Here is a 12,621-nt window from a genome sequence, read left to right on the forward strand (position 1 = left end):
TTAAACCAGCTGCTCTTTTTAAACTGATGGAGACTCAGAGAATTGATGTCATGTTTGTTGAAGAAACTCAGCACCACAGACAATGAAAGTGACTAGAACAGGGCTTTTAAAGGGGAGGTGATTTTAAACCACAGGTCTGAGTGGAGGGGTGGGTATTTTATTTGCTCAGCATTTTTTACCTCTTTCTTTTACTGTTGATGAAATCATTCCAGGTGTTTTATTGAATGTTAAAGCTGTCTTTGAAAATGTGAAAGTTGTGTTTTTAAATGTCTATTCTCACACTAACGCGGTGGACAGGGTGGCATTTTTAAACATTTTATGACCCTCTGGACTCGCTGCCCGGCTGGGACTGACGTCAGTGAGTCACACAAAAGCTCTTGGAACATTGGAGACAGAGACTCACGGGACACGACCACCTGCTTTTAAACTCCCCTTTTATTCAAACGGTGACTGATCAAGACCCTTTTCCTGCCATTTCTCTGGCACTGGATTTTAAAGACTGTTCTGGTCCTTTAATGGAACATATACACCCTGTACCACTGGATGGGACCACGGGGAAAACCTTTTACAAACTAATGGTGAAAACAATAAACAGAACGAGACTAGACCAAAGAGCTGACACCCCATGGAGGAAACATCTGCAGCTGGCTCCTGCAGCCAGACCTGAGTGGAGGTCCTTCTATAAGCCTCCACTCTCCAAGAGACATGCAGACATTCACTGGAGAGTCCTCCATGGAATCATCACAGTGAACTCCTTTGTGTCCACAATCAACCCAGCAGTAGAGGACAAGTGTCCCTACTGTGACCAAAGAGAGACTGTGTTTCACTGTGTATATCATTGTCTTCATCTTTTACCCTTGTTTCTGTTTTTACAAACTGTTTTTACCAAATGTGGAGAGGTTTATACCAACAAGTCTTTTATCCTGGGTTTTAAGTACACACGCCGACACAAGAACAAATGCCAGCTTTTAAACTTTGTTTTAGGGCCAAGATGGACGTGTATTTTATCCAGAGGAGGAAAGTAGAGGATGGTTTTATTGTTGAATCTGTCACTGTGTGTGAATATGATGAAGTTCAAACTTCTCATTGACTTTAAATATTACAAAGCAGCAGGAGATTTAGACTCCTTTTATTAATCAAAGATATCTGATTGGCTATCAACTGACTGTGTCCATTCACTGACAGCGTACAGGAGTCTGCTGCATAGATATTATATACTGTGGTGTCATTGTTTAACATGTGTGCTATTGAACGTACCCTAGATCTGTTGTAATGTGTATATGTCTATGACCTGCTCTGTTGATTCACGTGACATCACTCACATTGCTGCATCGCTACAAAGCTAGAGCGCTAAACAGGAAACTTGAGAATCTGTCGTCTGAAATCATCAAAATGTCCATATTTTGTGTAGTTTACGGATGCTCCAATCGTTCTAACAGAGAAAAGGAAAATAGATTTTATAAAGTACCAAAGATTGTTGTTCACAAAGATGAGAAATGTAAAAAGTTCACAGAACGTCATAAAAAGTGGATTTTAAAGCACCAGTAGATTTATTACACCACATATGTGCATGTTTTACATAACATCCATTCTTTGGTTTTGATTTATTTATGTATTAATAACGTTTCAATTCACCAGTAATGTGACTGATGCGTTGCTTCTTTTTATGTCTGGAGTCACCAGATTATCTGGATACTATTTGGATCACAACACTGTTTGGTGAAGTTAGCAGATATTCACAGATTCAGACTTCCAGCATCAATAACTATTTAACAAATGACACCTCTGTCATCAGTGTGAGGAGGACAATATGATACAAGATCATTTTTAATAAACGCAGCAGAATAAAAGTCCATCTGTCGGTCGTTCTGTGTGGTGAGATTAAAACATGAAGCTGTCGTCATAGTTTCCCTTAAATATCCAAATATAATACAAACAGAACCAGATTTAATTTTAAAATAGAAAAACGCTTGTTTTGACCTGTTTAGTCTTTAAACAGATAAACGTTTATTCAATTTTCCCAGGGGGGGTGGGGGGGTGCTACTCTGAACTGAGTGTTTTTGTGCCCCCCGCATTTTCATAATGCCCCCACCCACAGTTTTCTTAATGCCCCCCCCAGTTAATGCTGCCTGGCGTTGACTCTGGGTCGTCATGGTAACTCAGGATAAGATGAAAGCTGCATAGAAGCTTTGCAGAACAGCTCATTGTTGACAGGTAGTCATGGTAACTCAGATAAGATGAAAGCAGCATAGAAGCTTTGCATAACAGCTCATACAAGTTGAAAGTGAAGTATCTTCAGCAGTGAGTGCCCAAAAGACTTTTAAAAACAACTAAAGTGGATCTAATTTCATAAAAAGCAGGTGTCCTCAGTGAACAACATTTGTAGCTAAAGTGAGTAATAATTATAATATTTCATGTGCGTTGGAACTACTTTGTCATAAAATCACTATTTAAATCTAGTCTATTTTTAACATAGAATTGTCTAATATTGTCTACACATTTGGGAGCACAGTGGTGTTTTGGTTAACACTTCTGCCTAACAGCAAGAAGGTCCTGGGTTCATGGACTAAACACTTGGTCCTTTCTGAGTGGAGTTTGAAAGAAGTGGCTCCTAAAAGGTAGTAACATTTCTTTCTCTTACAGCTGCTATGTCTGTGCCAAAGACAAACATGAAGGAACTTAACAAGAAGGAGGCCATTGGGGACCTTCTGGATGACTTCACAGAGGTGAGCATCAGCTCTATTTTTTCACACTCATTTTATAGTTTACAAATCTTAGATCTTTATTATGGAAAATAAAACTTTGGGGAAACCAGTTTCAATTGTCCTGTTGTAAACTGTTACTCTGTATGAGATCTTTTTATGACTTTATTGCACAATTGTTACCAATTAGGGCCGTATTCAGTAAAATAAGAACATTAGAATGACCAGTTGGTGACGATAATGTTTTAGTTTACGTTCTTTAAAATAACATTTGTCCCTTGTTCTCTTTCAGCCTCCTGGTTTCAGTCGCTCCCAGCAGGGCCAGCGCAAAGAGCCCAGGAAAATCATCATCCACAGCATGTCTCTAAATTATGACGTGCAACTAAACAAAGCTGAGAAAGCCTGGAAACCTACGGTGAAGAAGAACTCTTGCAGCCGTGGTGCTGAGGAGGTTGTGGATAATGATCCTGAGGTGGCCAAAACTGGGGAGCTGTTCAAGCAATTGCGTAGCATCCTGAACAAGCTCACCCCACAAAAGTTTCCAGAGCTAATGAAGCAGGTGTCTAAACTAACAATAGACACAGAGGAAAGGCTGAAAGGTGCCATTGACCTGATATCTGAGAAGGCCATCTTGGAACCAAACTTCTCTGTGGCCTATGCCAACATGTGCCGCGGCCTAATGGGGGTGAGTGCGTGTCTTTGGGTATTTTGCCTCTATTGGCTTCATTGATGATTGTTCTTTAGTGTCACGGGTCTGGGCCACTGAATGTCAATGATGGTGATGAGGAACTGATGAAGTCATCATATATATTATGTTTCATATCCACTAATAAAATCAGCTTTAGTAATATTCTTCCATATTCCATCAACAGTTGAAAGTCCCCAGTGCCGACAAACCAGGTAAAACTGCAAACTTCCTCTATCTCCTACTCAATCGTTGCCAGAAGGAGTTTGAGAAAGACCAGGATGATGATGAGATCTTTGAAAAGAAACAGAAGGAGCTAGAGGCTGCCAAAGATGTAAGATGACACATTTGTTTGTCCTCAAGAGTGGGTTTGTACCTCAAGAGTGGGTCCCAGATTTAATCATTTGTGTCACCTGTTAGGATGAGGAGCGTGAACGTCTGCGGGTTGAGCTGGAAAACGCCAGGGTTATTGCCCGCCGCCGCTCACTGGGCAACATCAAGTTTGTTGGTGAGCTCTTCAAGCTGAAGATGCTGACCGAGGCCATTATGCATGCCTGTGTAGTTAAACTACTGAAGAACCATGACGACAAGTCTCTGGAGTGTCTCTGCAGACTTCTCTCCACCATTGGCAAAGACCTGGACTTTGAAAAGGCCAAGGTAAGTACAATAATGAAGCATCTACATGCATCGTATCGCGATGTACCTGGCGATACCCAGCCCTAGTTTATACCTTAGTTGTCATTGCTAAGTCTGTTGTATTTCCCTAACAGCCTCAAATGGACGAGTATTTCAATCAGATGAACAAAATCATCAAGGAAAAGATGACCTCTTCCAGAATCCGCTTTATGCTGCAAGATGTTCTAGACCTCAGAAAGGTAAATGGTTTAGCTTCTTTATATTTGCAGATCTAATGAAAAAAAGCAGTTTTGTCAAACTTATTGCTAGGGGTGTCCTGATCAGATAATGATGAGTATGTATAATTTGTGTTGATATGGAGTCAGAATACAGGCTAAAATATCAGTATCATATCAGTAGTGAAAAAGTTGGATCTTGAACACCTACTTATTGGTCTCAATAAAGGTGACATGTGTCCAGAAACTAAACCATATTCAATCATTTGTAACTTCTGCTATTTAATTGTGTTTCCCAATCACAGAATATCTGGGTGCCCCGTAGAGGAGACCAAGGTCCCAAAACTATTGACCAGATTCATAAGGAGGCAGAGTTGGAAGAGCATCAAGAACAGATCAAAGTCCACCAGCAGCTCCTGTCAAAGAAGGAAAGCTCTGGAGGAGGTGGTAGAATGTGTGTGGGGGGCATGGGAGGTCCAGGGTCTCATACACCGGGCGGTGGACCAAATAGCCAGCCTCAGGATGATGGATGTGGGAACACGGTGCTCATCTCCAAGGACAGACCTATCGATACCAATCGCCTTTACAAGATCATAAAGGTCAGCAAAGCTAGTGACGTCAATGAGTCAACTGTTAAAAAGTAGATCATTTGATTTGTTCTATAGGGATGTTGTTGGTTCATAAATGTACTGTTCTCTGTTGCCTTCTAGTCCGGTGGTATGGACTTAAACAATCTGGTGCTGGCTCCTGGTGGCAAAGCCGGGTGCAAGGGCGTGTGGCGCAGCTGGGAAAAAGGCTGCAGTGGAGGCACTGAAGCTAAACCAGCAAGTGCAGATCAAGGTAAACAATGTCAAATAGGTTGACTGACTTGGGTTAGAAGATTGGCTCCTGATCTGTCCTATTTTTCTTCTTCCTTTTAGAGTCAGGGCGTCCTGCTACCAGCACTCTGAACCACTTCTCAGCCCTTCAGCAGACTTCATCACTGTTGTCTTCATCAGACACTGATCACAGAGACAGGGATCACTTTGACAGATCTGGCCACGTTGATGGACGGGAAGGAAGCCCAATCACCAAGAGAAGCTTCAGCAGGGAGTCCCAGGAGCGTGGTGGCAGAAGTGGGGAGAGCGCTCCCACTCCCCCTCCTTCTCTTCCCAAACCTTCCCTTAGCGAAGAGGAGATGGAGAAGAAGTCCAAAGCCATCATTGATGAATACCTCCACATTACTGACTTGAAGGTTCAAAGAATTTGACCAACATACAACAGCAGGACATTTACCTGCACGTTGAGTGTGAACATGACTAACGTTTGTCTTCTCCTGGTCCTGTAGGAGGCGCTGCAGTGCGTGGCAGAGCTCAACAGTGCCTCAATGCTTTATGTGTTTGTGCGGCAAGGCCTGGAGTCCACACTTGAACGCAGCACAACTGTCAGGGAACACTTGGGCCTGTTGCTGCATCAACTTGTGAAAGTTGGGACGTTACCCACTGAACAATACTACAAAGGGTGAGCATCTGTCAAAGAACAATGTATCTAAAGCCTGGGTCACACTAAAGACTGACACTGAATTGTTGACTGTGCTGTCATAGGCTCCAGGAGATCTTGGAGGTAACAGAAGACATGGCCATTGATATACCTTACATGTGGCTGTACCTGGCTGAACTCATCACCCCTATGCTCCATGAAGGAGGCATCCCTATGGGACAGCTCTTCAGGTGAGAAAAGTTGAAAAACATTTGCAATCCGACTGTTTTAATATAATCAATATAATACAAAATGTCCCTTTCTTAACAAAATCGTTTTGTTTGTCCCAGGGAGATCTCAAAGCCTCTGGTGCCTCTGGGAAAGGCTGGCGTGCTGCTGGCACAGATCCTCCAGCTGCTGTGCAAAGGAATGGTATGTACACAAAGGTTTCTGGGTTGAATTTGTCTAAAATAAATGTGTTGCATTGTCTCAACGCTTTTAAGAATAGGTCATATTTCAACTTGATCTTGTTTTTTTTAATCATCTGAACTTGTTTATTTACTCATTTATTAGACTCCCAAGAAAGTTGGGGATCTGTGGATTGAAGCTGGCCTGAATTGGAATGACTTTCTTCCTGAGGACAAAGATGTGAACAAGTTTGTCACTGAGCAGGTATTCAAAACATTATGGAACCATTAGGTGTAAATGTGAGTCAATGGTTTGCACTGTAGAACCCTGGTTTAAATGTGGACTTGTAACTTTCAGAAAGTGGAGTTCACCACAGGAGAGGAGCTGGGGCCAAAGGAAGTGGTGAAGAAGCAGCTCCTCAGTGGAGAAGAACTCAGCAAACAGCTGGACAGACTGCTTCAAGACAAGGCTGATAACAAGCACATCATGGACTGGGTTGAGGTGTGTGACCGTTGCTCAGACTCTGGAATTCATCTAAATGTAAACACTATTTGATCAAGTGTTTGAAACATTTCTTGCTCATTTTCAGGCTAATTTGGATGAGGAGCAGGCTGCTTCTAATCACTTTGTACGATCACTGATGGCCTCAGTGTGTGGGATCGCTATCATATGTAAGCATAACATAAGCTTCAAACTCTAATGGCAAACTAAACGGTGCTCCCCCCATGTTAACGTGTTGTTTGTTTCTTCTTAAAAACCAAGGTGAACACCCGTACAAGGCCATTGCTGAGCAGATCATGGTAAGAGCCGAGCTGTTGCAGAAATACCTGAATGACGAGGAGAAGGAGCTGCAGGCTCTGTATGCCCTGCAGGCCATGATGGTACACATGGAGGAGCCTGCTAGTAAGTGTTGTTTTATTATTTACCAGGAGGAAAAATACTATTACCATTTTATTAAAATAAAACTTTACTTTATTCTTGAAATATTCTGACTTTAATCCTGTAGTGCCCAGATTTTTATTGTATTTTATTTGAATGTGGCCCTAATACGCCGTTGTACATATGTTTGTTCATTTACATTTAAAATGTCTGTAGATTTCTAAGGACTTTATTGGTACAAAGTGGACTTACTGACAGAAATCCACAGTTCTGCTCCTAACAACTGACCTTTGCATCTTGTTTCTGCAGATCTGCTGTGTATGTTCTTCGACACCTTGTACGATGAGGACATTATTAAAGAGGAGGCCTTCTACAAGTGGGAGACGAGTAAAGACCCTGCGGAGCAAACAGGAAGAGGTGTCGTGTTGAAGTCGGTCACAGCTTTCTTCACCTGGCTCCGTGAGCCTGAGGAGGAGTCTGACAAGGAATAATGTTTAAAAGACAAATGACTCTGAAGTCAACGTTTCTGCCCCCGTTTGGCAAAGCAGGTGCTTCTGCAGTGCGGCTGTTTGAACAATAACGCCCGAGTGGCAGACTCAAATCAATCCTCAGTGAGGATAAATCTTTGTCTTTGTTTTCTTCTGATGGATGGACTTGAAACAATCATTTCTCTCCCCTCACTCTTTGGTGTTCCCTTCACACCCACCCTTCCTGCTTGTCCCAGCAAGTGTCCTCATAATTAACAAATAAATTCATTAAAAATCCTACAATGTGATTTTCTGGATGTTTTTTTTCATTTAGTCTCTCATAGTTGAGGTTTACCTATGATGAAAATTACAGGCCTCTCTCATCTTTTTAAGAGGGAGAACTTGCACAATTGGTGGTTGACTGAATACTTTTTTTTGCCCTACTGTATAAATCACATGTAAAGATCCCAATTCAAACAGTTCAAAGGTCATACTGTAGCTCTGCCAATATAGCACTGTTAGCTGTGCTGAGCAGTGAATATTTATCATTTTACACTTTAAAATAGTAAAGTCATTAAAGACTAAAATAATTAGGATTGTATATTTTAAGTCTAGAATCTGCAGTAGCTTCCTATTCTCGTGGTAAACGTGTCCATATTTAACAATGACTGCTTTAATGGAACCAATATGACACCAACTAATTGGTACGTGTGAAAAATAATAATAATAACAATAATTTGAAGCCAAGTAATGGTGATCAGCATTGCAGGGTTGAGGTCAATTATAATTGTAATCATGTAATTGATAATAAATTACAATCATGGTGTAATTGTAATTGACAGTTTTATGCACAATTTTACACATTTGTAATCAACAATTATTAAAATGTGTTTCATATCAAACTGTCCCACATTTTATCATTAAAATAAATTAAAATCTAGGGATATAAAAATCTAGGGACACAATAAAGGCTCAGATGCACCAAAAATATTAAAACATGTATTTACAATGATTAGGAAGCCTAACAAGGTAACAATAAATATGAAATAAATGAGATGATAGATATGTGTTTTTAGTGTATTTTACAGCTGATTTAGGACCTGTTGTCATCAGAGATGCTAACAGAAGGCTAACACAAGAGGAAGGCTACCTTTTATTAGCTTATTTATTTCAGCCTTAGTAATTGTGATTCATTGTAATTTAACTTTAGTAAATTCAGAATATAATTGTAATTGACTTTCTAGGGATATATAATCATCAGTCACTGTAATGGTAATTGAATTGTAATTGTAAGTGAAAAATGTAATTGAGCCCCAACCCTGCAGCATAGTTTTGTTCTGCGGTGCTTGTCATGATGTAATAAAATGTGTAAATAACAGATTGTGATGAAGTGATATTTTCACAGACTATGTACTCACCACATCAATAAACAGTCACCTTAGACCTCCACAGCAGCAACACTCAGCACAGCAACACACAACATTTCATCAAACATGGCAACCTTTAAAAAGTGAAAGGAGACAAACAGAGAAAGGTGAGAAAGAATTACACCTGATGGACTTGATCACATGATCAAGGTTCTGGTATTTTCACTCTAGAAAAATAGTTGATCATGTATTTTATACAGTACTTACATAGAGGAAACCACGGCAGGCTCCCAAAAATGAGTGACAGCATCCTATAAGAGACAGTGAGAGGTTAAGGCTGGAAGAAAACTGTAGCTTATGTATAGAACCCTGGTTCTAGGAGTAATATGAGTGAGATGTCTCACTATGGGATGTCTATAGAACAGAACTATGTAAAAGTAACTCAACTACATTGACTAGATATTAAGAGACTACATACACTAGTATTATGTTAAATGAAATGGTGGGAAATGTTTTTAATTAAAAGGCACAGATTTGGCTGAAAGTGAATTAATTTTTGAGTGTCACTATTCATGACAGTCCAACACTGTATTAACCCAGATTATATAGATATATATAATATATATAGTTGACTTAGTTCAGGTATAAGCTTTGACACAAATCTGATAGTTTTACTGTTTAAAATAAGGCAGACAATTAAAAATGCTCATTTTTGCTAAAACTGCAAACTTCTTTAAAGATAGGTGCAAGTGCAAAAATTACATTTTTCAATTTCAAAAAATCAGAATATTATTCAAATTACATTTAGAAAAAAAAAATGTCTGTAAATGAATATGGCAAAGAACAGTCTTTCTAAAATGCTTAAAACACAATATATGGATCATAATGTTACATAAAAGTGCATTTTGAACACGTCAGACCTCAGGACAATTGCTCACATAGCCATAGACCAGCTCTAGGTCATCTCACTCAAAAAGTCCATCAAAAAGTTGGTTTTTCACTTTCTTTGAAAGCTTTCTATTATCAAGTTCCTTCAGAACCTTGTTTTTTTATGGGTAAATGTTTCTGGGGACCACTTATTAGGTGCACCGCCCTCCCCCCTCCTGTCCTGGTTGCATTAAACTCTGCCTAAATCACCACAAACACCCTCTAAAAATAATCACTAACTCCTAACGACAGAACCTCCAGAGCACGTTAACTTTGCAGTGTCTTGATGAGACACTGCAAACTACGAGTGATGCAGAACGGCTATTGCTGCGTTCTCGCAGCATGTATTACGAACATGGGGATAAAGCAAGTAGACTCCTAGCGCATCAGTTGAGGCGACAGGCGGCTTCCTGCATCATCCCTCAGATTGAGGACTCTTCGGGTTCAATGCACTGTGACTCAAAGAAAATTAATGATGCATTTAAAATGTTTTACTCTTTTCTTTACAGCTCAGAATGTTCAACTGATATCACGGAATTGACATCATTTCTCAGGAACGTGGGAATTCCTACCTTGGATGCGGGGGCAATAGAGGAACTTGACTCTCCATTGACCTTGGAGGAAGTCATAATAGCTATCAAATCCATGCAGAATAATAAAGCCCCAGGTCCGGATGGTTTCTCGGTGGAATTCTTTAAAAAATTTAAGGATAAGTTGGCTCCTTTTCCTATTTCGATGTATAATGAATCTTTAGAGAGAGGTTTTCTACCAGAAACATTAACCCAGGCATCCATAACTGTACTCCTAAAGAGCAGCAAGGATCCTACACAGGGTTCCTCCTATAGACCTATATCTTTGCTAAATGTGGATGCAAAAATTCTGGCGAAAATTCTCGCACGATGACTTGAAAAGTTTCTTCCCAATTTAATATCAGAGGAACAAACCGGTTTTATAAAAGGACGCCAAGAACACTTTTCAACATTATATACTCAAGTAAATCTGCTGCTAATCCAGAAGTGGTCATTTCATTAGATGTGGAGAAGGCATTTGATCGCGTTGAATGGCCATACCTTTTTGCTACACTGGAAAAATTTGGTTTTGGAAAGACATTCATATCTTGGATTCGCCTTTTATATACCAATCCACAGGCTAGTGTTCGTACAAATAACATTTGTTGAGATTATTTTAAGTTATTTCGAGGAACCAGACAGGTTTGTCCCCTGTCGCCTCTGCTCTTTGCCTTGGTGATAGAGCCTTTGTCAGTTATGCTCAGAACATCTACCTTGTATCAAGGAGTCACTCGAGAAAATAAGGAATTTAAATTGTCGCTGTTTGCCGATGATTTATTATTATATGTAAGTGACCCGATAAAAAATATTCCTTATATTCAAACAATCTTGCAAACATTTGGGTCCTTTTCGGGATATAAAATTAATATCCTTAAAAGTGTCTGTTACCCAATAAATGACCCGGCGTTGGAGCTGCGGCAGATGGACATTCCTTTTAAAATTAATTCCAGTGGCTTTAAGTATCTGGGGATAAATATTACACGTACTATATCCTCTCTATTTTTGGCCCTTAATTACTCAGCTTAAATTAGATTTGGAGAGATGGAATAGTTTACCATTATCCCTTATTGGACGGATTAACACGATAAAGATGAATGTATTGCCAAGATTGCTTTTCCTATTTCAATGTATCCCACTCTATTTACCAAAAAAGTTCTTTAAAGATATTGAAAGTATTGTTTCAACCTTTCTATGGAATAAAAAGGCTCCAAGGATTCGAAAGTCTCTGTTACACAGATGTAGGTTTAACGGAGGCCTTGCTTTGCCCAACTTTCAATTATATTACTGGTCGGCACACATCCAAAAGATAATATACTGGATTATGTCTCCTGGTGTTTTATGGTGCATACTTGAAAGACAATCTTGTAGTTTGTCTTCTCTTGATGCTCTACTTGCATCTTCTCTGCCCCTTGACCCCTCTGGCTTCACGGGAAACTTAGTTGTGAGATCCACCCTTCGAATCTGGTATCAGTTTAGGAGTCATTTTAAATTTTTATCACCTTCTCCTAAAGCTCCCTTAATTAAAAATCATTTATTCACTGCATCATATATGGATAATGTTGCTTTACAGTGGCACAATAAAGGAATTAGATGCTTTCGTGATCTCTATAAAGATGGTGTTTTTTACAGCTACGCAGGTCTTTCTGGTGACTTTGAACTACCTGCAACCCATCAGTTCCGCTTTTTTCAAGTAAGACATTGTGCCATTTCGATTTTTCCTAATTTTCCATTACTACCTCCTAAACAGCCATGGGAAGACCTCCTGGAGCTAGATCTGGGACAGAAGTCACTAATTTCAAAGATCTATTGTCATCTTTTGTCATTTGAGGAGGATCCCAGTGTAAAGGTGCGGGAGGTCTGGGAGCGAGAACTGGATGTAAAATTTTCAGACCAATATTGGCAAAGGGCCGTCAGAGGAACCCACAAAAGCACAGTCTGTGCTCGCCTTGGGCTTATACAGTACAAAGTACTAAACAGGGTTCATTTTTCTAAGGCTAAACTGTGTAGAATGTTTTCTACTGTGGAAGATAGATGTGACAGATGCCAATTGTCTCCCTGTAATTTGAGCCACATGTTTTACCAATGTTCAAAGCTGACTAATTTCTGGCAGAATTATTTTGAGACTATATCCAAAATATTAGGTGTGAGCATAATAAAATGTCCCTTTATAGCTATATTTGGCACACCTAAGGAACATAGTCACCTTACTCATGACCAGCTATCGGTGATAGCTTTTACTTCACTTTTAGCAAGACGGAGGCTTTTGCTACATTGGAAGGGTAGTGCAGTTCCGCCTATCTCTCAATGG

At 39.9% G+C, this 12,621-nt stretch overlaps 1 protein-coding gene, 1 long non-coding RNA gene and 1 other non-coding gene across 5 annotated transcripts in view; 2 read left to right on the top strand and 1 right to left on the bottom strand.

Moving 5' to 3' along the window:
* Positions 1-2,268: 2,268 nt before the first annotated feature.
* The window catches only part of LOC114460145 (eukaryotic translation initiation factor 4 gamma 1-like), a 31,494-nt gene continuing 21,141 nt past the window's right edge, over positions 2,269-12,621 (top strand). Inside the window, exons 1-17 of one of the 2 annotated variants that reach the window (XM_028442189.1) lie at positions 2,269-2,391; positions 2,644-2,726; positions 2,995-3,387; positions 3,575-3,721; positions 3,808-4,044; positions 4,158-4,262; positions 4,544-4,837; positions 4,949-5,078; positions 5,159-5,472; positions 5,566-5,738; positions 5,822-5,947; positions 6,047-6,128; positions 6,270-6,368; positions 6,462-6,605; positions 6,694-6,775; positions 6,867-7,007; positions 7,293-7,714. In XM_028442189.1, the coding sequence (XP_028297990.1) occupies positions 2,649-2,726; positions 2,995-3,387; positions 3,575-3,721; positions 3,808-4,044; positions 4,158-4,262; positions 4,544-4,837; positions 4,949-5,078; positions 5,159-5,472; positions 5,566-5,738; positions 5,822-5,947; positions 6,047-6,128; positions 6,270-6,368; positions 6,462-6,605; positions 6,694-6,775; positions 6,867-7,007; positions 7,293-7,474 (2,727 nt within the window). In that variant the 5' untranslated portion in view covers positions 2,269-2,391; positions 2,644-2,648 and the 3' untranslated portion in view covers positions 7,475-7,714. Of the gene's footprint in view, positions 2,392-2,643; positions 2,727-2,994; positions 3,388-3,574; positions 3,722-3,807; positions 4,045-4,157; positions 4,263-4,543; positions 4,838-4,948; positions 5,079-5,158; positions 5,473-5,565; positions 5,739-5,821; positions 5,948-6,046; positions 6,129-6,269; positions 6,369-6,461; positions 6,606-6,693; positions 6,776-6,866; positions 7,008-7,292; positions 7,715-12,621 lie in introns of those variants that run through there. The other variant, XM_028442188.1, reaches the window with a different exon arrangement.
* LOC114460148 (small nucleolar RNA SNORD66) lies at positions 3,424-3,500 on the top strand. The gene has a single exon (XR_003673556.1). It is a non-coding gene; the product is annotated as a small nucleolar RNA SNORD66 (small nucleolar RNA).
* LOC114460147 (uncharacterized) overlaps positions 7,270-12,621 on the bottom strand; it is a 44,765-nt gene continuing 39,413 nt past the window's right edge. For both annotated transcript variants that reach the window (XR_003673554.1, XR_003673555.1), the window contains exons 5-7: positions 9,085-9,128; positions 8,869-8,951; positions 7,270-7,379 (exon numbers count right to left, since the gene is read on the bottom strand). This is a non-coding gene — a long non-coding RNA (uncharacterized LOC114460147). The remainder of the gene's footprint in view (positions 7,380-8,868; positions 8,952-9,084; positions 9,129-12,621) is intronic.

This window comes from Gouania willdenowi, unplaced genomic scaffold (genome assembly GCF_900634775.1).
Source record: "Gouania willdenowi unplaced genomic scaffold, fGouWil2.1 scaffold_409_arrow_ctg1, whole genome shotgun sequence".
Lineage (NCBI taxonomy): Eukaryota > Metazoa > Chordata > Actinopteri > Blenniiformes > Gobiesocidae > Gouania > Gouania willdenowi.